The sequence below is a fragment of the Mustela nivalis genome, assembly GCF_964662115.1.
Source record: "Mustela nivalis genome assembly, chromosome: 4".
Lineage (NCBI taxonomy): Eukaryota > Metazoa > Chordata > Mammalia > Carnivora > Mustelidae > Mustela > Mustela nivalis.
In genome coordinates, this window is record NC_139023.1 from 101,519,438 (window position 1) to 101,543,493 (window position 24,056).

General features: G+C 39.5%; 1 protein-coding gene across 5 annotated transcripts in view; it reads right to left on the reverse strand.

The window, feature by feature from the left end:
- Positions 1-24,056, reverse strand: part of NPNT (nephronectin) — an 80,246-nt gene that overhangs the window by 10,043 nt on the left and 46,147 nt on the right. For all 5 annotated transcript variants that reach the window (XM_082729189.1, XM_082729187.1, XM_082729188.1 and 2 more), the window contains 3 exons: positions 21,604-21,987; positions 2,711-2,797; positions 2,112-2,210 (listed from right to left, as the gene is read on the reverse strand). In XM_082729189.1, coding sequence (XP_082585315.1) covers positions 2,112-2,210; positions 2,711-2,797; positions 21,604-21,987 — 570 coding nt within the window. The remainder of the gene's footprint in view (positions 1-2,111; positions 2,211-2,710; positions 2,798-21,603; positions 21,988-24,056) is intronic.

Below are 24,056 nucleotides of genomic sequence, written 5' to 3' on the forward strand. Positions count from 1 at the left end.
ACCCTCTCTTTTTAGCAGAGGGCAAGTGGAATTTGGGTCACCACAAATTTAAATATTTACATATATAATGAAAAATAAAAAGTGTTAAAATGCAAAACTTGTTCTAAAATAGAGTATGGAAATTGTAAAAATCAAGAACTTCACACGGATTTTCTACACTGGATGCTTCCATGGAAGTATAACGAATTCCTCTGAGTTTAGCATGAATAACTCACCAGGGTACCTTACTCGAAGGGGTTATTGACTATAACCATGAGCAACGTTCACCATTCTATCCAATATGACTGTCAAAGACGCTCCATTCTGTAGCAAACGACCCCAGGTCAGGGGTCAGTCAAATCTATAGTCCTGAGATCTGCAAAGCAGATAGTGTCCACTACCGAAGGGGGGAAACCACATGAAGTCCAGGGAGGCCTCGATATGAAGTCCACTCTTCAGCTCTGTGGCTTTAGGAAATGTGTACAACCTCTGGGTCTCAGTGTTTCCTTTGTGAAACATAAGCAGAATTACCTGCCCCAAAGGGCAGGTGAGAGGATTAAACTGAACCACTGAGATGATGGAGCTGGGATTACAGTAGGTATTAAATAAATGGTTTCTCTCTTACCCACAGATATCTGTGACCGTAATAATAATGTCCTGCTCAGAGTCAACCTTAAATGAGAGGAATGTCACTGTATTGGGGGGGGGGGGGTGTTCCACTAAAATCTCTTTTATAGGTAAGAGAAATCTAAAACCCCATGTGAATTTATTGAATATTCATATTTTTAAAAGCTTACCTCAAAATTTCATTTTACTTTTTTTCAAAGATTTATTTCAGAGAGAGGGAAAGCAAGAGAGCACATGCATGTGCATGAGTGGGGGAATGAGCAGAGGGAGAGGGAGATAAGCAGACTCCCCTCTGAGTGGGGAGTCCAGCTTGCGATCCCAGGAACCTGAGACCACAAATGAGCCAAAATCCAGAGTCAGTCACTGAACAAGCTGAGCTACCCATGTGCCCTCGATTTTTCATTTTAAAAAATCTATTCCATTTCCACCTTAGGGGGAATCTAATGAATATATTTTGAGCTAATTTTTTAAAAAACTTTCTACTCACAATCTACAACAAGGAGTAATGCCATAGATATCCACAAGAAGCATGTTAGAAATGCAACAAAATATACATCTTAACAAGGCCCCTAACTGATCTGTATGCACACTGAAGTTTAAGAACTGGTTTAACAGAGCATATCTTCTCTCAAGTTAACTTTTATGTGTTTTGTGCTCTACCTATATACCTGCAATGCTATTCAAGAACTAGGCTTTTAAGACAAAAACCTTCATTCCTAAGTCTAGAACCACTCGTGTAAAGGGAAGAAAAGAAACTTAACTCCTCACCCTCCCATTAAATTGGCCCCACCCACAAAAGATTTAATTCCTGAGGGGAGGGGAAAAAAACAACAAAAATATGTAAGTAACTTTGCTTTCTGAAACAAGAAGACATTTTGTCTTGTAAGCACTGAAATGTTGTATCAGTAGGAAGCATGCAATTTAAAAGTTTGTTAGTTTTCCAAGGAACTACATCTAAATCTATCTCTCTAGTAACATTCTTTTGTGGAATAAATGGTGGTAATTTGTAACTAATTTCTCCAGCATCTAAATTAGATTTTTTCCAGAGAAATATTCACAACTTCACAGAATCTTCTAGTGTCTTTTTGCTATGTGTCACATCTTTTTAAAAAAAGGACATAATTAAAAAAACAACTGTGGATGACCACCAGAACTGATGTACTGTTACATTATTTCTCTCATGCCTAGGAATGGGGCACTACAAGTAACTTGAAAATTGTATTTTTCAAGTTTTTATTTTATTTTATTTTAGAATGAGTCTAAAGGTTTTACTTACCAAGCTCTTTGAGAGAAACTAGTTGGCCCTTTAATGTACTACTTGTCTTCCCATAATATAATTCTAGTTTATTGCTAATTAGTTCACTTAAAAAATGAAATAAGAAATGTTGGAAGAGATCTTTCTTTACTCAATAAAGAGGGTAAACAGAGATGTGTAACAGTATTCTTGATTGTTAGAACCAGGGTCCCCAGATAGGCTCAAACAGATACAGATTAACTGCTTTTACCTGTTGGATCTCTCACTGGTTCCCAGTGCAAGTCACTATCTTTTTCCCGGATCCATCCACAAAGCCCATGGTCAAAGTTACAACTGTGTATCAGAACACCTACAAAAAAATAACCAGAACAATGAGTAGTCCACAACGGCACAATTTGTAAAAACAAACTTGTGAACTAGGAGTATCGATCTGCATAAGTGTTCTCTTCTAGCCACACTTAACTATCTGACCAGAACTTCTCTCCATGAGATCAAAGGAAGATTACATGAATCCTTTCTTAGAACAATTGTGCATGTGTGTTCAGCTATAAAAATAGAACACAAGAATGTTGCCAAATTATGACCTTGTTACACCATCACTTACAAAACAGGATTTCCTCTTCACAAGTTAAGTGTGCTTTATTATTTTTTTAAAAAGATAATGATGACATATAATTATTTTCAATCAACAACTATATTACAAAGGAAACCAAGTTGTTTAAAAAAACAAAAAAAAAAGTACACTTTTCCCAGATGTAACTGAACAATCTACAGTTTAAAATTCACTTTCAGGAAATGGAAGGAAACAATAAAATATCATCATCACATAGTAAAAATGTAAGTATCTACCTGGATCATCCTTTGCTTCATCATCTGCACTGACTCCCCTTTCAATTTCAAATATTTCAAACAAGTCGTTTGAAGGCTGCCGTGGAACTGCAAAAGAGGGAGGTTTGGTTTGAGTGAGTATTGATAAAGACACCTGCCTTAACCAGGGCACAGTGGGAGAACACCTATGTATTTCACACATCTGGAAGAATCCAAAATATTTCATTACATGTCACATTAAGATTCATGATGTTTGTTCTATAGGTACTTATACTATCTGAGTACAAATTTTAAACATGTTTTCCAAAGGTTTCTAAAATTCAATATAAAAATATATTAATAAGTCTTTACCAGGAAAATACATCTTAAAAGAGCTACCAATTTCTAGCAAAATATTCACCTTTGTCAAAATCTAGAATTTGTTTCTCTGAAAGATACACTATGACCTCTAAATGAAAGTGGTTTAACAGAAAATGCCTGCAGCTACAGTGAATGGTTTGGCTTTCTAACCACAGCATCAACTCCCCACACAATGAAGGCTGCCCACTGCTACATCCATCTATAAATCTTACCTCAGCAGGGTTCCCTGGCTCCTTAAAGATCAAATCTAAACTTCCTGGTGCAGCATTTACAACCCACTCTCCAGAACATACACACACACTGTCCACACCATGCCATTCATTTTCTCTGACCCCATCCCCAGCGTGGGATCCTCTTGTTCCTACTAATTAACTTCCCAAACTTCCCTTCTTCATGCAAGACCCCAATGTAAACATCATGCCTGGCTGAAAACTTTGACACCCCTTGTAGGTGTCAAGGTGAATTAAATCCTTCTCCCTCGCACTCTCCAAAGGCTCATGGGCACACCTCTCTTACACTCTTCTGTGGAGAATTGCAGTTATTCACATACATGTGTGTGTGTGTCCCTCTGCTAGCTTCTGAGGTCCTGGAGGGCATCAACCATGCCTTATTCATGTGGCATTTCCAACGTTTGACCTGGTGACAGGCCCTTAAGGTGTGTACTGCACAGAGGTGAAAATCTTATTTTGTCAACCCTTTTCCTCACATGAGCCAACTGAAACAGAGGTTAAGAATCTACGTTTTTAAAAAATGGAGTCACTTAAAGCATAGTTATTCAATGTATATTTGCCCTCCCCTCCCATGCCAAGTACCACGGCAGTCCAGGGAGACAGGTAAAGGGGGGAACAAGACCAAGAAGGACCCGACCCTCCAGAGCTTGAAGTCTAATCACACAGGCAAACATTAAACCACGCTAAACATAAATCCACACTACAACTCTAAATGCCGATGAGGGCTGAGAAGGAAAAACACCAGAGGATGTCCTGAAGAGGACCTGGGTTGGAGGCTGGGGGGTCTGTGGGAATGTCAGTGAAGGGGAATTCCTGGCCAAACACCAGGGCTACTCCCTTTTCTTTGCCAGAATCTCATTAACTGTATTTTTTTTATAAGGCAGGGAGTAAAAGATGTCAAATGCCAAGGAACAGATATCAGTCAGAAGGGTTCTTTTTCAATACTATTTCTATTTTTGCAAGAATTTTTTAAAATTAACAATCCCATAATATTTGCACTAATTTTTTTTTTCTAGCTTCCCGCTTTTAAAATTTTTTCTTTTGTTTCCAAAGTCCAAACAGTGAAGACCCATCCCCTCCCCATACAGACACTCACATATACCCAGCCTGAAAGGGATAGAAGAGAAGCCGGTCAACAGATAAGTTCTGGGGACACGCTGCTGACACAGGTGTCCTGGGGTGAGGTAACTGGCCACCTCCTTGTACACCCAAATGACTGACAGGAGAGACATCCATTTATAGCTTTCCTGGCTTCCCATAAGACTCTAAGAGGGAGTCTGCCTCTTATTTGCTAGAAATATTATAAAGTTGTAGGCAAACATGATTCGTTTCTCACGATACAGAGAAAGTTCAAAAAATTCTATAGAACAATCATTTTTTGTTCTATTGTAACTTATACAAATTATCTCTCGATTGGAATATGGCTCAAATCTTACGGTACCATACGGTGGCGCTACCTTATGGCAGCTGGTCAGCCCCCGTTTTTCTAGCTGACTGTTAAATGGTAAACAGGTGCCTGGTGTAGAGGGGGAGGACTGTACAAAGGTCTCCTGGCACAAAGGGCCTGTTTTTTGTTTGTTGTTGTTCTTAGAAGCATCCTTATTACCGGGGATCTTAACACTGTAATACAGGTATTACAACATGGGGATAACTTCCAGTCACTGAAATAACACTTGTCACAGAAAGTTTGTAAGTAGCCGTCTTAGAAACATCTATGGTACAAGTGATCTCATCACCTCATTCTTTTTAGAACGAGAGTCCCATGCAGTCAGTGCAGCTTGCATGCACATAACACTGTGCCCTATGGTACTTGTAAGATGTGTTCTTAGAAACCTCTGTACTACAAATACACTTAAATACTTCATGCTTATTTAGGGGGTATCACTTCCATCATCAATATAACACTGTGTGAACACAGCTTGCAAATATCCTTCTTAAGGAACACAAGTGTTCTTCAAAAAATTCATTGCATGCATTATACAATGAGGGTGACTTCCGCTCACGATAATAAACTGGTCATAAAGGAAGATCAAGGGGAACCTCTCTACAGAAGCACCATGTAGACCAAGGGGAAAGAATGGGAAAACTTCAAAGCAAAACAAAAAAAAGTGTTGGGAGGGGGGAAGAAGGAATGTTTCAGGTAGCCATTACAAAGAAGGTGCTCAGAACATTTAGAGAAAGGCTTGCATGAATCATGGAGGAAGGATGCTGAGAAATGGGGAAAGCGATATGGGATGAGGTTAGAGAGAAAGGAAGGGAGGAGACCACACGCTTGGAAAACAGCAATTCAAAGAATGTGTCATCTAACAACTTGCAAAGTGCCAGATGTTTCATTAATAGTTCTTAGAAACCAAGTACCTAAAACACTAACTTCAGCAGGAGCTGATCAAGCACACCTTCACTGCAGTTCATTGGGAAACATTCCAAGGAATTTAGAGACCTGACGTGCTCAGCAGCTATTAGTGCTTAAAATTCTGTGTCCTCTACTCTGTAACCCTGCCAAATTGTTCAACTATTTCTCCTTTCTCACACATACCGCTATGGATTGCTAAGACTGTTCCACCTCAGTGTCAAGAGAAGGTTCACCACCCCACTCTCTGGTATATTTTATGTTTTATGTGAAAATACTAAGTGAAATAAGTAGTGGGAAAAAGTCATTCAAGCAGTATGATCTCAACTATGTACAAGAAAAATAAGCAAACAAAACAACGGACTAGAAACAAGAGTGGCAAAAACAACACGACCCCCCAAGCATATACGGTCAATTAACTTACAACAAAAAAGCCAAGAACATGCAATGGGGAAAAGGCAGTCTCTTCAAGAAATGTTGAGATGGGGGGTTAAGAGGGTAGGAGAAGAACAAATGAAACAAGATGGGAGTGGGAGGGAGACAAACCATAAGTGACTCTTAATTTCACAAAACAAACCGAGGGTTGCGGGGAGGTTGGGGGGGGGTTTGGACATTGGGGAGGGTATGTGCTATGGTGAGTGCTGTGAAGTGTGTAAACCTGGCGATTCACAGACCTGTACCCTGGAGATATAAATATATGTTTATAATAAATTAATTAATTAATTAATTAAAAATGTTGAGGAAACTGGAAGGCCACAGGCAAAAAAAAAAAAAAAAAGAAACGACCACTATCTTACATAACACACAAAAATGAACTCAAAATGGATTAAAGAGTTGAATGTAAGATCTGAAATCATAAAACCGCTAGAAGAAAATACAGGCAGTAAGCTCTTTCACACTGGTCTTGACAGTCATTTTTTTGGATCTGATTCCAAAAGCAAAAATAAACTAGTAGGACAACATCAAACTAAAAATCACAGCAAAGGAAACCATCACCAAAATGAAAAGGCCAGCTACTAATTAGAAAATAACTGCAAATCATATCTGCTAAGAGGTTACTATCCAAAATATAAAAAGAACTCCTACTATTTAATAGCAAAGAAAAAAAAAAAAAAAGGCAGACCAAATCAATGTATTTCCAAAGAAGACGTACAGAGGCCAACGGGTACATGAAAAGGTGCTCAAGATCACCAGCCATCAGGGAAATGCAAATCAAAACACTGATGAAGTATCACCTCACACCTGTTAGGACAGCTGCAATCAAAAAGACCAATAGCAAGCATTGGCAAGGATGTGGAGAAACCCTGGTGCATTGTTAATGTGAATGCAAATTGGTGCAGTCGCTATAGAAAACAGTATGGAAGTTCCTCAAAAAAATTAAAACTAGAACTGCCAGATGATCCAGCAATTCCACTCCTGGGTATTTATCTGAAGAAAATTAAACACGAATTCAAAAAGATATCAGCACTCTCATATTCACGGCGGCATCTTCCCCACAGCCCAGACCTGGAAACAGCCTAAGTGTCCACTGACAAATGAATGGATAAAGAAGATGTGGTCTGTATATGCATAGAGGAATATCATTTCTCTATAAAAAGAGATGAAATCTCACCTCTTGTGACCACAGTGGAAGGACCTTGAAGGCATGATGGTAAGTGAAACGAGCCAGAGTAAAGTACCACAAGATCTGGCTCACATGTGAAATCTTAAAAACGGAAACAAGGTCATAGATACAGAGAACAGACTGGTGGTTGTCAGAGGCAGGAGGTGAAGGGTGGGCAAGTGGGACTCAGAAGTTACAAACTCAGTTATCAAGTAAGTAAGTTAGAGGGATATAATGTAGAGCATCGTGACTATAGCTAGTAATACTTCATTGCATATTCGAAAGTTGCTAACAGGATAAACCTTAAAAGTTCTCAACACAAGAGACGATTTTGTAACAAAGTATGATAGATGTTAACTGGAGTTATGGTAGTTATCATTTCAACATGCATACAAACATTAAATCATTGTGTTGTACACCTGAAACTAATATAATGTAGTAGGTCAATAACTACTCAGTTAAAAATATATATATATACCACTATGGTACTAATGGTGGTCTGAGTATTGGAAATGAAAGTGATATTTTCCCATTCATTTGGTTTGCCTTGTCTTTTATAATTGTAAACTTTTAGAACAGTGTATATAAAAAAAAATTCTGTTGTGGACAAAAAATTACCTAAAACATCAAAAGAAAAGGGTTCTGTGAGAACACATATATAGACTCCCTACCCCATAGCAACTATGTATCTGTTAATTGTATTTCGATTGCTCATAGAGAACTTTTTTTTTTTTTTTTTTGAGAGAGAGAGAGAGTGAGAGAGGATGAATGGGAAAATGGGATAGAGGGAGAGGAAGAAGCAGATTCCTTGCAGAGCAGGGAGCCCAACGTGGGGCTTGATCCCAGGACCCCAGGACTATGACCTGAGCCTATGACAGATGCCCAACCAACTGAGCCACTCAGGCCCCTCAAGGAGAACTCTGAATAGTGTCTTGATACCTGTTGTTAAATGTGAGGCTATGAAATTGAAATATATTAGTGAATTTGGACATATTCTTTGGTTCAAGAGAACTATTTTAATCAATGTAGAAAATGTTAATTAAAATAAATGACTAGTGGGGACACCTGGGTGGCTCACTCAGTTATTCGTCTGCCTTTGGCTCAGGTCATGATCTCAGGTTCCTGGGATGGAGTCCCACACTGGGCTCCCTGCTCAGAGGGGAGCCTGCTTCTCCCTCTGCCTGTCACCCTCCCTGCTTGTGCTCTCTCTCTGACAAATAAATAAAAATCTTTTAGAAATAATAATAATAAAATAAAATAAATAAAGTAAAATACGAGTCTTGCCTAAATAACCAGGATAAACACTTGTACATGATTTTTGTCATTATTTTCCCTGATTTGTATTTCAGCTAATAGTCACTTTAAATATGCAATATATATATATATATTTTATAAAAACAAACATATCTGATACTGTGTAGTAATTGGACCATTAATTCTTCGAGTGGTATAGTGATTTAAAAAAGAATAGGAGATACAAACGTAGTGATCTGAAGGTGCATGTGTACCCAAATGCTTATAGCAGCAATGTCCACAACAGCCAAACTATGGAAAGAACCTAGATGTCCATCAACAGATGAATGGATAAGGAAGATGTGGTATATATACACAATGGAATATTATGCAGCCATCAAAAGAAATGAAATCTTGCCATTTGCGACAACATGGATGGAACTAGAGCGTATCATGTTTAGCAAAATAAGTCAATCAGAGAAAGACAACTGTCATATGATCTCCCTGATATGAGGAAGTGGTGATGCAACATGGGGGCTTAAGGGGGTAGGAGAAGAATAAATGAAACAAGATGGGAGTGGGAGGGAGACAAACCGTAAGTGACTCTTAATCTCACAAAACAAACTGAGGGTTGCTGGGGGGAGGGGGTTTGGGAGAAGGGGGTGGGATTATGGACATTGGGGAGGGTATGTGCTTTGGTGAGTGCTGTGAAGTGTGTAAACCTGGCGATTCACACACCTGTACCCCTGGGGATAAAAATATATGTTTATAAAAAATAAAAAAATAAAAATTAAAAAAAAATAGTAATAGAACTTGATTATTTTTATTTAATGAAGTTGGGACTTGTTTAGCTTTTTCAAAAACCCAAGATAAATAAGTGGTGCTGAAATACTGAATATCCATATGCAAAATAATAATAATTATACCTTCATACCATAAAAAATATTAACTTAGTGTTTTCAAAATCTGCTGTTAAGATAATGAAAAAGCCATTCATTGCTTCAAAGAGAATAATAAATAATATATATAATAAAGTTTGTTTAATTAGGGAAAAAAAAAAAGAATAGGAGAGGGGCACCTGGGTGGCTCAGTGGGTTAAAACCTCTGCCTTCGGCTCAGGTCATGATCCCAGGGTCCTAGGATCGAGCCTCACATCAGGCTCTCTGCTCGTCCGGGAGCCCGTTTCCTCCTCTCTCTGCCTGCTTCTCTGCCTACTTGTGATCTCTGTCTGTCAAATGAATAAATAAAATCTTAAAAAAAAAAAAAAGGATAGGAGAAATGCTAACAATAGAATTCCTCTTCTGTCTGTCTATCTATTCTCCCTCTATTCTATCCACTTTTTAATGCAGTCAAGAAACAGAATCCACTGGGTAGAAGGCACTGGGCTAAGAACTTACGAAGAAATGTGATTACTCTTGCCTCATAGGGTCTAGTTTCCAGAGGCAAAGGCAGACTTCTAACAATTTCTCCAGGTAATGAATGTTTTAAAGACAAGTAGAGGAGGCTGTGTGAGCATGGGGGTGGGGCCTGGGGGCTGACTAAGCTAGCCTGGGGAGGACAGATGCATGAAGATCTCTCACAGCACCAAAGGAAGGATGCCTTAAGGCGAGCTAGTGCCCTGGAGAATGAAAGGGTGTGGAAATCAAAGATCCTTCTAGCTCTAGAGCTCATGGTGGGGGTGGGGGGGTTCAGGAGGAAGGGCACCAAGTGAAGCCAGAGACAGATGTGAACAGATTAAAGCCCTGTAGAGATTTGGGGCTTTATACTGGTAGAAGCTGGAAGCCTTTACAAGATCTCAGGTCAGGTGCAACATTCTGGCTGTAGCGTGGAGAATGAATAGGAGGGAGGTGAAAGTGAAGGTCAGAGAGCCATTATGACCAAATGAGCATAAACTAAAGAATGGTCATATAGTCTTAGAAGATTCATTTCCTACATTTTTTCCTCCCATTGGCCAGTGTTTTACCTACCAAAACACATCACTTATCCAGGGCTTCCTACAGCCTTCTGCATGAACTAAAACAAAGGAAAGGTGTAGGCATGAAGTGTGCAGACAGCTGGGTAAAAATGGGGTTGGACTGTGCTTAGGGACCTGGTACTTTTCCCCTGTGGCTGGAGGGCCCTGGAGCCCGTGAGAAGAACTGGCCACATGAATAAGCAGGAAATCTCTTGAAAAAGACCCTTTGGCTTAGCATTTTCTATTAAATATATTTTCCCCAGGAACATAATATTAATATATAGCTTGTGTTCATAATGAGGTTTCCCAAATAATCAACAATACTTTTACCCAAAAAGCATTAAGAGTAAGCACAGTGAAGTAAAAGTAAATATTATCATACACCCCTCCGATCACCAGACTTCTTCTGAAGAGTTAACTGTAGCAAAATGTAAGCACTGTTTATTAAAGGTAGCTTTGCAAATTCTCTTTGTGTTCCAGGGTGGCTACCTTGACATTACCCAGGCTAGTTCTGGCATTTGTTGTGAGACTAAAAGATTAAAGATAACACTGTCCTAAGTTGTTTCTATGGTTAGGGCTTTGGTTCAGTGGAAGAGAATGGTGCATATGTAACTCTCAATAGTCCAAAGGCTCTTTCTGAAAGCAAAACCTAGGGGATTTTTAAAGACTACAGAGTGGGGATGAATTACTGGGGTTTTATGAGACAGTCTCCTGCCTCTCTCTCTCTCTATACCCCCAGCCCTCTCTTTCCCTCTCCAGATGAAGAACATATGCCTTATAGCTTTAAATGACCAGAGAGAAGCAAATAAAAGGATTGGAAAGGAGTTTCTGAAATTTTCTTAACCACATTAGAGAAAATTCTTAGCCATATACTGATTACTAGTAAAAAGAAAAGGGTTTCTGGGCTCCACAGATATAAGCCCTTGTCTGCCAAAGCTTTCATCCCATAGGAAGAATCTAAAATGTTCAATTTGGGCTAAAGAGCAGAGCTGGAAAAAATTAAATCTCTGGTGAAAGGTGGAACATAGACACTGCTTCAGTACTCAGTAAGGAGCCCCATTTACATGGCTCACCTATTTCTCCTTTAATAAAATTTCAGAACAACTTACTGCCTAGGACAAACTATCTAAAAGAGATTCTTTTTTAAGTATGACCATAAGGGTGAGAACACAACTTTTCCAGAGCCAAAGAATGCCTGACAAGTTCTATTCTCTTTCACTCTTCCAAAGCCAAAGAAACTGGAGGGTAACCCTGCCAGGAGCCAGGTGAGGTGGGGAGAGGCGAGCAAACCCACCTACTGTGTGGGACACTGTCAATGCCCTAAGACCAAAGAAATCACTTTAAAGGAAAAACAGCTATTATTTTTGGTATTTATCAAACACAGCCTGTAACATGTTTCCCACCTAGATAGACTCAATCTCTCAAAAGGCTGTTGTCACCATGTGCATAGCACAGAAGTTGAAGGGATCCTATCTCTTCTAAAACCACAACTGTTCACCTAGTAACTATGAACATCTAAATAAAGCATGATATTCCAGTTATTTCGTAAAAATTAAAGGGCATGTGAAGTAGCTAGGTTTCCATTTTTATTTTCTCTGTTCACCCAACAGCTCACACTAGTAAATCGATTGGGTCCAAAAGGATCTGTTTAGCCAATAATAATATTAAAATATAATAAACCATAATAAAAAACACCATAAAAACGTAGATTTGGAACCGAACATAAAATGGGGCTATATTTTTATGAGTTAAGTAGGAAATGGTAACATTACTCGATAATTTAATTCAACAACAGCAACAGAAGTGGTAATGGCTACTGTGTACTGAGTTCTTCCTACATGGTAAGAGTTTCATGTGCAACCACAACAGCTCAGTGAAGTAGATACTGTTACTATCCCCACTTACAGATGAGGAACCAAAGGTATAGGAAGATTCCGTAACAGGCCCCAAGTCGGGGCACCTGGGTGGCTCAGTTTAAGCCTCTGCCTTCGGCTCAGGTCATGATCTCAGGGTCCTGGGATTGGGCCCCGCATTATGCCTCGCATCGGGCTCTCTGCTCAGTGGGGAGCCTGCTTCCCCTCTCTCTCTGCCTCCCTCTCTGCCTACTTGTGATCTCTGTCTGTCATATAAATAAATAACATCTTTAAAAAAAACACAACAACAACAACAAAAAAAGCAGGCCCTAAGTCACAGTGTGGCTACAAGCGCGATATTTTTCCTTACAACATTATCAACAAATGTGCATTCAACTTAAAAAATTTTTGTTTTCTGACTTTGGTCACGTTCACCAAGAATTCAATTTGTACCTTCCGGAGAGAGCTATTTTTTCTCTTACCAGCCACCATCAAATCAAATTAAATATAAATCCAAAATCTTGAAAGCTTTCAGGATTCACTGTGCCAGATCCTGACCTGTAAGCAGTGACAACTCACTCCTCCAAAATGCTAGCAGAAATGTAATCTACAGGCATCTTCTCGAGGTCTCTCTGGGCCTTGATGTATACGAGAAAACAAACTAGTTTGAAGACCTTTTCACCCCTCAGCAGAAACAATCTTTTTACTCATTACCACACAGCATCAGAAAAGAGGTCCTGTTTTCATGACTAAGAACAATGTGATCACACCAGCCACAGACTATAAACTCCACAGAAGGAAGACAAGACATGGAAACCATACACAGCCCAGCAGTGCAACGATCAATAAAATGGAAAGTTTTCTTTTGACTGCCTGATACTTGGAATTTCAACACATTCTCAGGATCTAGAATAACAAAGCAGCAGGGAGTCTGGTTCTCTGATAAGGCTACTCCTAAGAGCACCTGACAGACGTTACATTATATTCTGTAATCTTTATTTGGCAACACTTTCCTTCCTTATGTGACCCAAATGCTTCATACCACATTTTAGGCACAACTGCTACATCTGAAACACTCCACAGCTGGCCAGTTCTGTCTCCATTCGAGACACTCTTCTACAGACTGGAACTACCATTAGGGCTTAGTGTGGAATAAGCCTGCTATTCAGTGCAGTCTGCAGATCAACAGCACTACCCAGGAGCTTGTCAGAAATGCAGAATCTCAGGTCCTATCCTAGACCCACTGAGTCAAAACTTTCACTTTAACACATTTCCATGTGACCTGTATACACACCAAGACAAAGAAGTACTTCCTTAGCAGGTCTGATTTAGTAAATGTGCGGTACAGATTAGGAATCTACATCTTAAATAAGCACCCGAGGTTATGCTGGTTCAAACAAGTTGAACTGCTGACAAGTTGGAAAAAAATCTCCTTCCTCGTCCAAGTGGTATTACAGTCCTTGCAGTAATCTGAGCTTCCTAGCTCAAACTGGACATGTCTGACACTCGACTGTAAAGACCATTTGAAAAGCTAAAAATAGAAGTTAATAAAATCTTTAATGCATTTTTAAAAGCCAGTATATTCTAAATAATATTAATATGATTGAGAATCACAATTCCATGGGGTACTTTTTCAAAACACACAGCTCACTCTCTTCCTGGGGAGAGTGGGATTCTATGAGCACTGACGGTCTCTCCTAAGGAATCACTCCTAGAGTGAATTAGTGGCCAACAGCAGTGGGAATGAGAATAGTAAACCTCACTGAGTGAGGACAATGAAAGGACAAGGAAAATCACCCCAAATATCATCAACTGGATATAGATTCACAAGCACTAATCTGCTCTTTTTTTCTTCCAAACATCCATATTCACCCAGACATATGGAGACATGTATTTTGGTATATACAAATGGTCTATACAGTTCTCTACTTTCTTTTTACTTACCCTTTTTATAACATCAGTGTTTTCCCAAGACATTAAATATTTTTCAGAAAACACGGCTGCATACTATTTCCTCATATTGCTAGACTAGAAATGCATTTCCCCCTAAATTCCTTTACTTCAGGTTCTACATAAAGCTTTTCTTATGTTCTTTGCTTTGGGATAACTCCTACATGCTCTGATCCCAGATTTTTGTCTGTGGTGCTCAGTCTCTGACTTTTTTAGCAATTCCCTGCAGCCTATCTCTGGTGTACAAATAGGCATCCTACCAATTAAATCTGCTTTTCTTGCCCTAAGTCTGCCCGGTGTCTTTCTGCTCTGAGCCCCCTCCACCAGGTTCTTCCAGAGTCCAAGATCAGCTCTCTGGTCTCAGAAACCACGCAGATGAGAGCTAATGCACAGAATTTGTCCAAAGTCATGTATCGCATAAATAACAGAGGTGAGGGTCAAAACTGGATCTTCTGGTTCAATGTTTTCTCTCCTTAGCAGGAGTTAAAAACTCCTCAGTTTCATATGCCTCAACGCTATTTCCCTAAATCATGCTCAAAATTTAGAGGTATATGAGAGTTTTCTAGAGAAACTTTGTTTTCAGTGACTATATTAAGCTGTACTGGGGTAAGAAATAGCTAAAATAACTTTGATCATTTGGGGACAAACTATCAGAATCAACAAGTTAAATATAGCAAGTTCAAGCATTCAAAGAATAACTTAGATTGAGAAAAAGTTGATTCCAACATAAAATTTTATTTCCTTCTACTCAATAAATATTTTTGAGTGCCTACTATGTGCCAGCCATTGTTTGTTTATTTTTTAAAGGTTTTATTTACTTGTCGGAGAGACAGAGAGGGCACAAGCAGGGGGAGGGGTAAGGCAGAAGGAGAAGCAGGCTCCCCGCTGAGCAGGGAACCCAATGTGGGACTCCATCCCAGGACCCTGGGATCATGACCTGAGCTGAATGAAGGCAGACGCTTAACTGACTGAGCCACCCAGGTATCCCTGTACCAGCCACTATGTGACTATTTCAGGGGAAAATACCTGGGGAATTAATGGCTGCCCACAAATCTGCACTATAATATAGTTGGAAACAGAGGGAAATGATTTAGATTAGAAAAACATATTTAAAGAAATTCTGCTTACAGTCAATATTGGGTCAGATGTGCCTGTTACCTATCTTTGGACCCTATCATTTGAGACAGATCTGAAAAATGAAGGATGTACAAAGGCAACCCCAAAAGATTGCTAAGTGGTTGAAAAACAGTCTTCCTTTCTTTGAAAAACAGTCTTTCTAAGAAAAGGTTTAGGAAACAGAAATTACTGAGCCCAAATAAGAGACAATTAAGTAATTTCTAGAGAGTGTTCTTTGAATACATGGAATGTAGATAGGGTCTGAAAACACTGAGCAGCTGTGTCCATCAGCCACAATTACCTGACAGTACTGCACTGGTATAAACTATCATTTCAAGAATTTAGATTAAATACAAGAAAAGAATATCTCAACAGTAAGATGTGTTATTGTGAGGGACTTTAGTCTCCCTTAGTGATTTGAGATATAACTGGAATCACATCTTTAAAACCTTGTGTGCCTGGGTGTCTCAGTGGGTTAAGCCTCTGCCTTTGGCTCAGGTCATGATCTCAGGGTCCTGGGATTGAGTCCCGCATCAGGCCCTCTGCTAAGCAGGGGGCCTGCTTTCCTCTCTCTCTCTTTGCCTACTTGTGATCTCTGTCAAATAAATAAGTAAAATATTAAAAAACAACAAAAAAAACAACCTCATATGGACATCACACTTGGGTAATTAATTGATGATGGTTTAGATGAAAGTTTTTAGCCCCAAATTACAATGTAAAAAGGCTGCATTATAATCATTCCATCTGGATTGCTTATTTGAAGTTTGATTTTTGTTTTTTTTTTGGTGTTCTGAAACCCTTTCTTTTGTAGTAGTAAAAGGACAAAAATTCCAGCTTCAATGGCATTTTGTTTATACCTACAAGAAATGTTGTTTTAAGGGGCTGTTTCTTAAACCTTTCCACATTAAAAAATGAAAGGTGCATAACTTCTTACAAGCCAACTTTCAAATAAAAAAAGTATAAAGCAAGAATTATTATATTACACTAGTTTTGTATGGAAAATCTGATTAAATGGTAATTTATTTTCAAATGCTATGAGTGATTTATTCATTCCTTTGTTCCACAAATGATGTTTAAGTGCCAATTATGGGCCAGGCATTACTCTAGGTCCTTGAGACACACCAGTGAACAAACCAAAGATCCTGTCCTCAAAATATTGTATTCCAGTAGTGGATACAATGGACACAATAAGTAAGTACATAACACAGTACACTAGAAGGTGATAAATGGTATCAAAAAGAGAAAAGCAGTGGAGAGTATACCGGTGGCAGCTGGTAGGGGTCACAGTATGGAATACGAGCCTCAGGGTGGTCTCCCTGGTAAGCTGACATTTGTGTAGAGAGGTGAGAGAGGGAGCCAAGCTGAGAGTGGGAGGAAGAGTGTTCCCGGGAGAGGGAATGGTTAGAGCAAGAGTCCTAAGACAGGAGTGGTGAGGATGAGGTGAGGAGTCACCGAGGGCACAGCGTGAGATGAGATCCTGTAGGATTCTGTGAGACACCAGGCGGGCTTACATCCATATGGAACCAAGCACATGCTGAGGAACAGCTGTGAAAGCTGACATCTCATTTCTGTTCTAAAAGATCCCTCAGGTCACTGGATTGAGAGGGGACCATGGAGGGGCCAGAGTGGAAGCCGGGAGACCTGCTAAAGGCTCCTGTGCTGCAGGTCCGTGGTTCCTCCCTCGTAATGCCGAAACCCAAAAGCTCATTCTGTAACTCAACCAAATTGTCTTTGGTAGCCAGATGAGCATAAATAGTCGTATGTTTCACTGTAGAAACATTAATCTGTTTCAGTATACAGATGTACCTTACTACTTTCCTAAACTCTGAAAAATTCTATATCCCACAACTCATGCGGATAAAGGAATTTGGACCTGTCCTCCCCGGGAAGAATGGCTTGGGTCAGGGAAGCAGCACAGGAGATGGGGAAAGGTGCTCCCACTTGAGACAGAACTTGAAGGTAAGGCTAACACCATTTCCATACAGATTACACAAAGAGTAGTTGGAGAGGACTCCAAGTTCTTTGGCCTTAGCAACTGGTAGAAAAGAGGTGACATCTCCTAGGGTAGGAAAAGCTGCAGGTAGAATGTATTTGAGCTGACAATCAGAGTCTATCAGAAATGTGGAATCTGATACATATATTTGCATCTCACTGGAAAGGTTAGACAGGCAGGGGGTTATCTAAGTCTAGAGTTTGGGGAGAAGTCTAGGTTAGAGATGTATTTGTGTTATAATTTTTTTCTTGATTTCCTTTTCCTTGATTTTCCTGATTTCCTAAAATACCTTTAGTCCTTCCTCAGGGGGACAATACATAATTACACATATAACACACACATTATAAAGAAAAGTTCTATTTTACAACCTCTTCCATTAAACAAATATATATCTTTCAATTCTTTCCCAGGGCATGTCTTTAAGATCACACTCTCTTAGAATGAGAGCTCTCAAACATCGTAGGAACTCCATGTTTCCCCAGCCTTATCCTGCTCAATTCTATTGTTAAACTTTAATGTGACTTTTAATTCACATGTGTTGATATGCCGAGGAATGATGGAAAGAAAGACATACTTTTTTTTTTTTTTTTTTAAGAGAGATAGCGAATGCCAGCCAAGTGGGGAGGAGCAGAGGGAGAGAGAATCCCAAGCAAACTCCATGCCCAACACAGAGTCTGACCCAGAGCTCCATCTCACAACCCTGAGATCATGACCTGAGCCAAAATCAGGAGTGGGGTGCTTAACCTACGGAGCCACCCAGGTGCCCCCAAAAGGACATACTTTTTACAAAAGAAAAAATATTAAAAGACTCAGAAACATGTTGATATCTCTGTCACAGTGTGTTTTTATATTAAGTGGCCAAGTTTTTATGAGCCTACCTTAAGGCAACAGAATAATATAATTACTTGCCATACTTAAGCACTCGGGAACAGACATGATAAAGAGATGAAAACAAAACAAAGCAGAGGAGTAAGAAAGAAAGAGGCACTGCAGAGACAGAGAGCAAAGGAAAAGAAGGGAGGGTGGGGGAAAGGCAAAGAGAAGAAAGATTTAAAAATATCATTCTCAGGGCGCCTGGGTGGCTCAACTGTTTAAGCGTCTGCTTTCGGCTCAGGTCATGATCCCAGGGTCCTTGGGTTGAGCCCTGCTTCAGTCTCCCTGCTCAGTGGGGAGCCTGCTTCTCTCTATCCCTTTGCCTGCCACTCCCTCTGCTTGTGCTCACTTGCCTGCTCTCAGTCGTTCAAATAAATAAATAAAATCTTGAAAAAATACATTTTCTTTTTTTTAAAGATTTTATTTATTTATTTGACAGAGATGACAAGCAGGCAGAGAGGCAGGCAGAGAGAGAGGAGGAAGCAGGCTCCCTGCTGAGCAGAGAGCCCGATGCGGGGCTCGATCCCAGGACCCTGGGATCATGACCTGAGCCGAAGACAGCGGCTTAACCCACTGAGCCACCCAGGCGCCCTGAAAAAATACATTTTCAAATAAAACATATGTACATATGAAACATACTACTGGATCTACCATTGGAATCCTCTAAAAATTACATTTATTGCCTAAAGCATAAACAATTACAACTACATCAGAATTACAGAACTTCACTCTCTCTTTAAATGGACAAGAACCTAGAATCAATGAAACAAGATGGGATTGGGAGGGAGACAAACCATAAGTGACTCTTAATCTCACAAAACAAACTGAGGGTTGCTGGGGGGAGGGGTTTTGGGAGAAGGGGGTGGGATTATGGACATTGGGGAGGGTATGTGCTTTGGTGAGTGCTGTGAAGTGCGTAAACCTGGTGATTCACAGACCTGTACCCCTGGGGATAAAAATATATGTTTATAAAAAATAAAAAATTAGAATAAATAAAAGTAAATGGACAATAACCTAGAAGAGAAATTTGAGTCACATACAAGCAAAGAGAAGCTTCTTGTCTTTTAAAAATTCACAATATCAGTGTTCTTTTTACCTGTTAAAAAAAAAAAAAAATTTGCACAAGAATTCAATATAAAGGAGCGAAGTTTGTTTCCATCAGGGAGCAGTGGGCAAAGAAGAAGAGGAGACAGGAGGAGTGAACGCAAAGGTGGCTAACAGCCAGCATGGTGACATGCGACAGGTAAATAAAGGGAGAGTTTGCAAATTATAAAATTACACATTTTGGTCCGCTAATAAGGAAATGACCTCTTCCTCCTTCAAAACTTGCTGCTTTACCTCTAGCCTCTATTTCTATGGGCGATACAATCCTTTACCCAGTCACCCACTGAAAATCTGGGGGTCTCTGATCTGATCTAGCTCTAGTCCTCTAGATCCAACCACTGGACACAGCAAACACAAGGGAGAGGTTTACCAGCAGGTTGCTGCCTATGTGAGCCTGCTTCCTCCTTCTGTGTCTTTGGTGTCCCTATGAACTCTAGTACCTAGTTTTCCTCAAGCTCTTTGCCCCTGCCCACCCCAAAACTTCCTTCCCCAAGCCTGACTGGGTGCTCTAATCTCTCTCATTAACACAGTATCCCAGTTATCTTCTGGGTGACTCTCTTTCCCACATTATACTTTACCTGTTTTATCTTTGTAAATCCAATGCCTACTACAAGGCCTGGAATTCTAAAACACATTCGAAAGTATTTAGTGATTAAATTTAGTTAAATTAAATTAGAAGTTAAATGGGATGCGATATAGTTAGGTTTCCTATCTCTGAGAGTTGCTGAATAAATCTAAATTTGTTAGGAGAAGTCTCACACTGGATAGGAAATGAGATCTACCATATGACTTCGTGATACTCCTTCCATTTCTACACACTGTGATCTGCCCAGCTGACTTCCTTTTACAGTTCTTTATAATATTTAACAATAAAGACATAGGACTTACACTTTGTACAGCTAATTCTTTTTGTGTTTCATTCTTATTCCAGGCATGGCCCATTATGGAAATGCCATTGTAAAGAGCTTATTAAAAACATGACAACACAAAAGACCTTCAGTAACCAAAGCAATCCTGAGAAAAAGAACAAAGCAAGAAGCACCATGCTTCCTGATTTCAAGCTATACTATAAAGCTATAGTCATCAAAACAATATGGTGTTCGCATAAAAACAGGTGCACAAACCAGTGGAACAAAATCAACAGTACAGAAGTAAACCCAAGCATATAAGGTCAACTAGTATTTGACAGGGGAGCCAAGAATACTCCACGGAAAAAAGACAGTCTTTTCAGTAAATGGTTCTGGGACAATTGGATAGTCACATGTAAAGTATGAAAGTAGACCCTTATTTTATATAACATAAATATATTAACTCAAAGTTGATTAAAGACTTGACCATAAGACCTTAAACCATGAAACTCCTAAAAGAAAATATAGGAAAAAACTCCTTGCTGTGGGACTTGCAATGAATTTTTGGACATGACACCTAAAGCACAAGCAATAAAATAAAAAACAAGTGGGACTGCAACAAACAGAAAAGCTTCTGCATGGCAAAAGGAACCATCAACAAAATGAGAGGACAACAAAATGAGAGGAATGGAAAAAAATATTTAAAGACAATATATCTGATATGGGGCTAATATCTAAAATACACAGGGAATTCATACAACTCAATAGCAAAAAACCCCAACTAATCTGATTATAAATGGGCAGAGGACCATTTTCCAAAGAGGACACAGAAGGGTAACAGACGCATGAAAAGAGGCTCAACATCACAAGTAAGGAAATAAGGCCACAATGAGATACCAATTTGTGCCTGTTAGAATGGCCATGATCAAAAAGACAAGAGATAACAAATGCCGTCAAGGAGGTGGAGAAAAGCGAACTTTTATGCCCTGTCAGGAGGAATGTAAATTAGTGCAGCCACCATGGAAAATTGGAGGTTCCTCAAGAAATTAAAGCTGGAACTACCACATGATCCAGCAATTCCACTTCTAGGTATTTATCCAAAGGAAATGAAAATATGTCAAAGAGATAGTCCCACGGTCACTGCAGTATTATTTACAAAAGCCATAACATGGAAACAACCTAAGTGTCCACCAACAGATGAGTGGATAAAGAATGTCTAGTATAAATACACAAAGGGATATATACACAATTTAGCCTTAAAAAAGAAAATCCTGCTATCTGAGACAATGTGGATACACCTGAGGCATGATGCTAAGTGGAGTAAGTCAGAGAAAGACAAATACTATATGATCTCACATATTATATGTAAAATTTAAAAAAAAACAACCTTACAGAAAATGGTCAGAGTTTGATTACCAAGGGTGGTGCTAACATTTCTAGGACTTACTGAACACGTCTCCTCTGGGTTTCTGAGGATCTGTCTGTATCCTGTTGTCAACTGTGATCCATCGCGGAGAGGTGGTGACCACAGGCACTACGGGTGTCAGCTGGGTGCCTGTGCTTTCCGGGCTTGTTGCAGGTGGTGAAGTTCCGAGTTCTGGGAATGGGGGTGGGGTTGGCTCTGGCGTGGGCCTGGGTGCAGGTCTTGTTGTTGGCTTTGAAGTGGGCCTGTTGGTAATAACAGGAGGAATATATGGTGTCTTCGGAGGCCACCTAGTACCTCCAACATCAGGAATCCAGTTACTATGTCCTCCATCACCCTTTGAAATGGTACCGTTTCCCTTTGGTACATGAATTGGACCTGAAGGTTCAATCATGACTTTTGGAATATCTGAAAGAGTCAAAAGATTTAAATTAGTGTATAACCGTCTCCCTCTAAAAGTCTGTGGCATCAAATTGTGAAAAACACATTCGAGTACCTCATGCCAACAAGGCTTACTTTTCACATTTAGAATATTCCTCTATCATAAGGCATTCTCTTTTCCAAATAACAACTATGTGTGTGTATGTATGGTATATATATACCCAAATACACACATATCCATCCTGCAGATATATGCAAAAATTATGTTGGTATTTCTGTAATGGATATGTATTATTTACAACACAAAGAATTTCAAGTGTAATATGAAAAAAGACAACAATCCTTGAGATTTTTAAAATGTAGAAACATTCTACGGATTTTAAAATATGAGAAATGTTTGTTCAGAATCTTTATTAAGTGTCCGCAGGGCACACATATATTATAAAATCATGTTTTGAATAATCTAAAGACTAATACTTTTCTCTTCCATACTCTATATAAATTCAACTCATGCAAAATATGTTCATTAAGTGTTCCATATATTTTTTTTAAGACTTTTTTAAAAGATTTTATTTATTTCACAGAGAAAGCAAGTAGGCAGAGAGGCAGGCGGGTAAGGGTGGAGGGAGCAGGCTCCCCACTGAGCAGAGCGCCTGATGTGGGCCTCAATCCCAGGACCCTGAGATCATAACTTGAGCCAAAGGCAGAGGCTTAACCCACTGAGTGACCCAGGCACCCAAAATGTTTTTCTTTTTTTTTTTTTTTAGATTTTGTTTATCTGAGATAGAGAGAGAGAGGGTGAGCAAGAAAAAGAGAGCATTGTTGGGGGCAGGGTGGCAGAGGGCGGAACAGGCTCCCCGCAGGGAGTCCAATGAGGGACTCAATCCCAGGACCCTGGGATCATGACCTGAAATGAAGGCAGACCATTAACTGACTGGGCCACCCAGGAGCCCCTGTATTTTTTAAGATTTTACTTATTTATTTGAGAGAGAGAGTAAGAGAGCACGAGCAGGAGGGGCAAAGGGAGAGAGAGAAAGAATCCCAGCCAAACTCGATGCTGACCGTGGAGCCAGACAAAGGGCTTGATCTAATGACCCCAGGATCATGACATGAGCAGAAACCAAGAGTCAGACACTTAACCGACTGTGCCACCCAGGTACCCTAACTGCTCTGTATATTTTTTAAGTTTCTTTGCTTTCTCCCTTACTAATTTATACAACTGCTTAAAAAAAAACTTCAGAGGTGGGAGCCTGGGTGGCTCAGTGGGTTAAGCCACTGCCTTCGGCTCAGGTCATGATCTCACGGTACTGGGAACAAGTCCCACATCGGGTCTCTGCTCCGCGGGGAGCCTGCTTCCCTCTCTCTCTCTCTGCCTGCCTCTCTGCCTACTTGTGATCTCTGCCTGTCAAATAAATAAATAAAATCTTAAAAAAAAAAAAAAAAAACAACACTTCAGAGGTTATCATGATTTTCTGTGGAAACTTTTTCTGTGGTCATCTTCCCCAAAAGGAATTAACATTTAATTTCCTGGAATGATACACTCCAGGCCTGGAATATGACTACATGACCCTTCAAAAATCCTTTAAATTCTATGATTCTAAGGCTCATGATTTTCAGTAAATATTTTACTCGAAAACTTTAAAAATTATCTATTGTCATATGAAATGCATGCTAAATTATGGCCTTTAATCTGTACAACTTTCAGCTTGGAGGTTATTTTTTTCATGTTTATCTACTAACATAGCCATATTCCAAACAGGGCTGGTAAGGATTTAAAAAGCAAAACTGTCCTAAATTCAGAGAAAATAAATATCAGAATGATTTTTTAATAAAACTAGGACACACAAAACAGAGGAACAAAAAACTGGTATATATCCAAATTTTCCCCTCTGTCTTAATGTAATGCTAATGACAAACATTTACTTCTGATTATAACAAAATCAAATTCTCAGGAAGAGCTCCATCATTTCTTGCCAGCCATATTGAGAGGTTTCAGCAAAGGAACTGAACGCTTTTAAGATTAAATGTATTACTGAGTCTTTAACTTTTTTAAAATACCTGAGCAAATGAGTTGCTTGTGTGCAGAAAATAAAGAC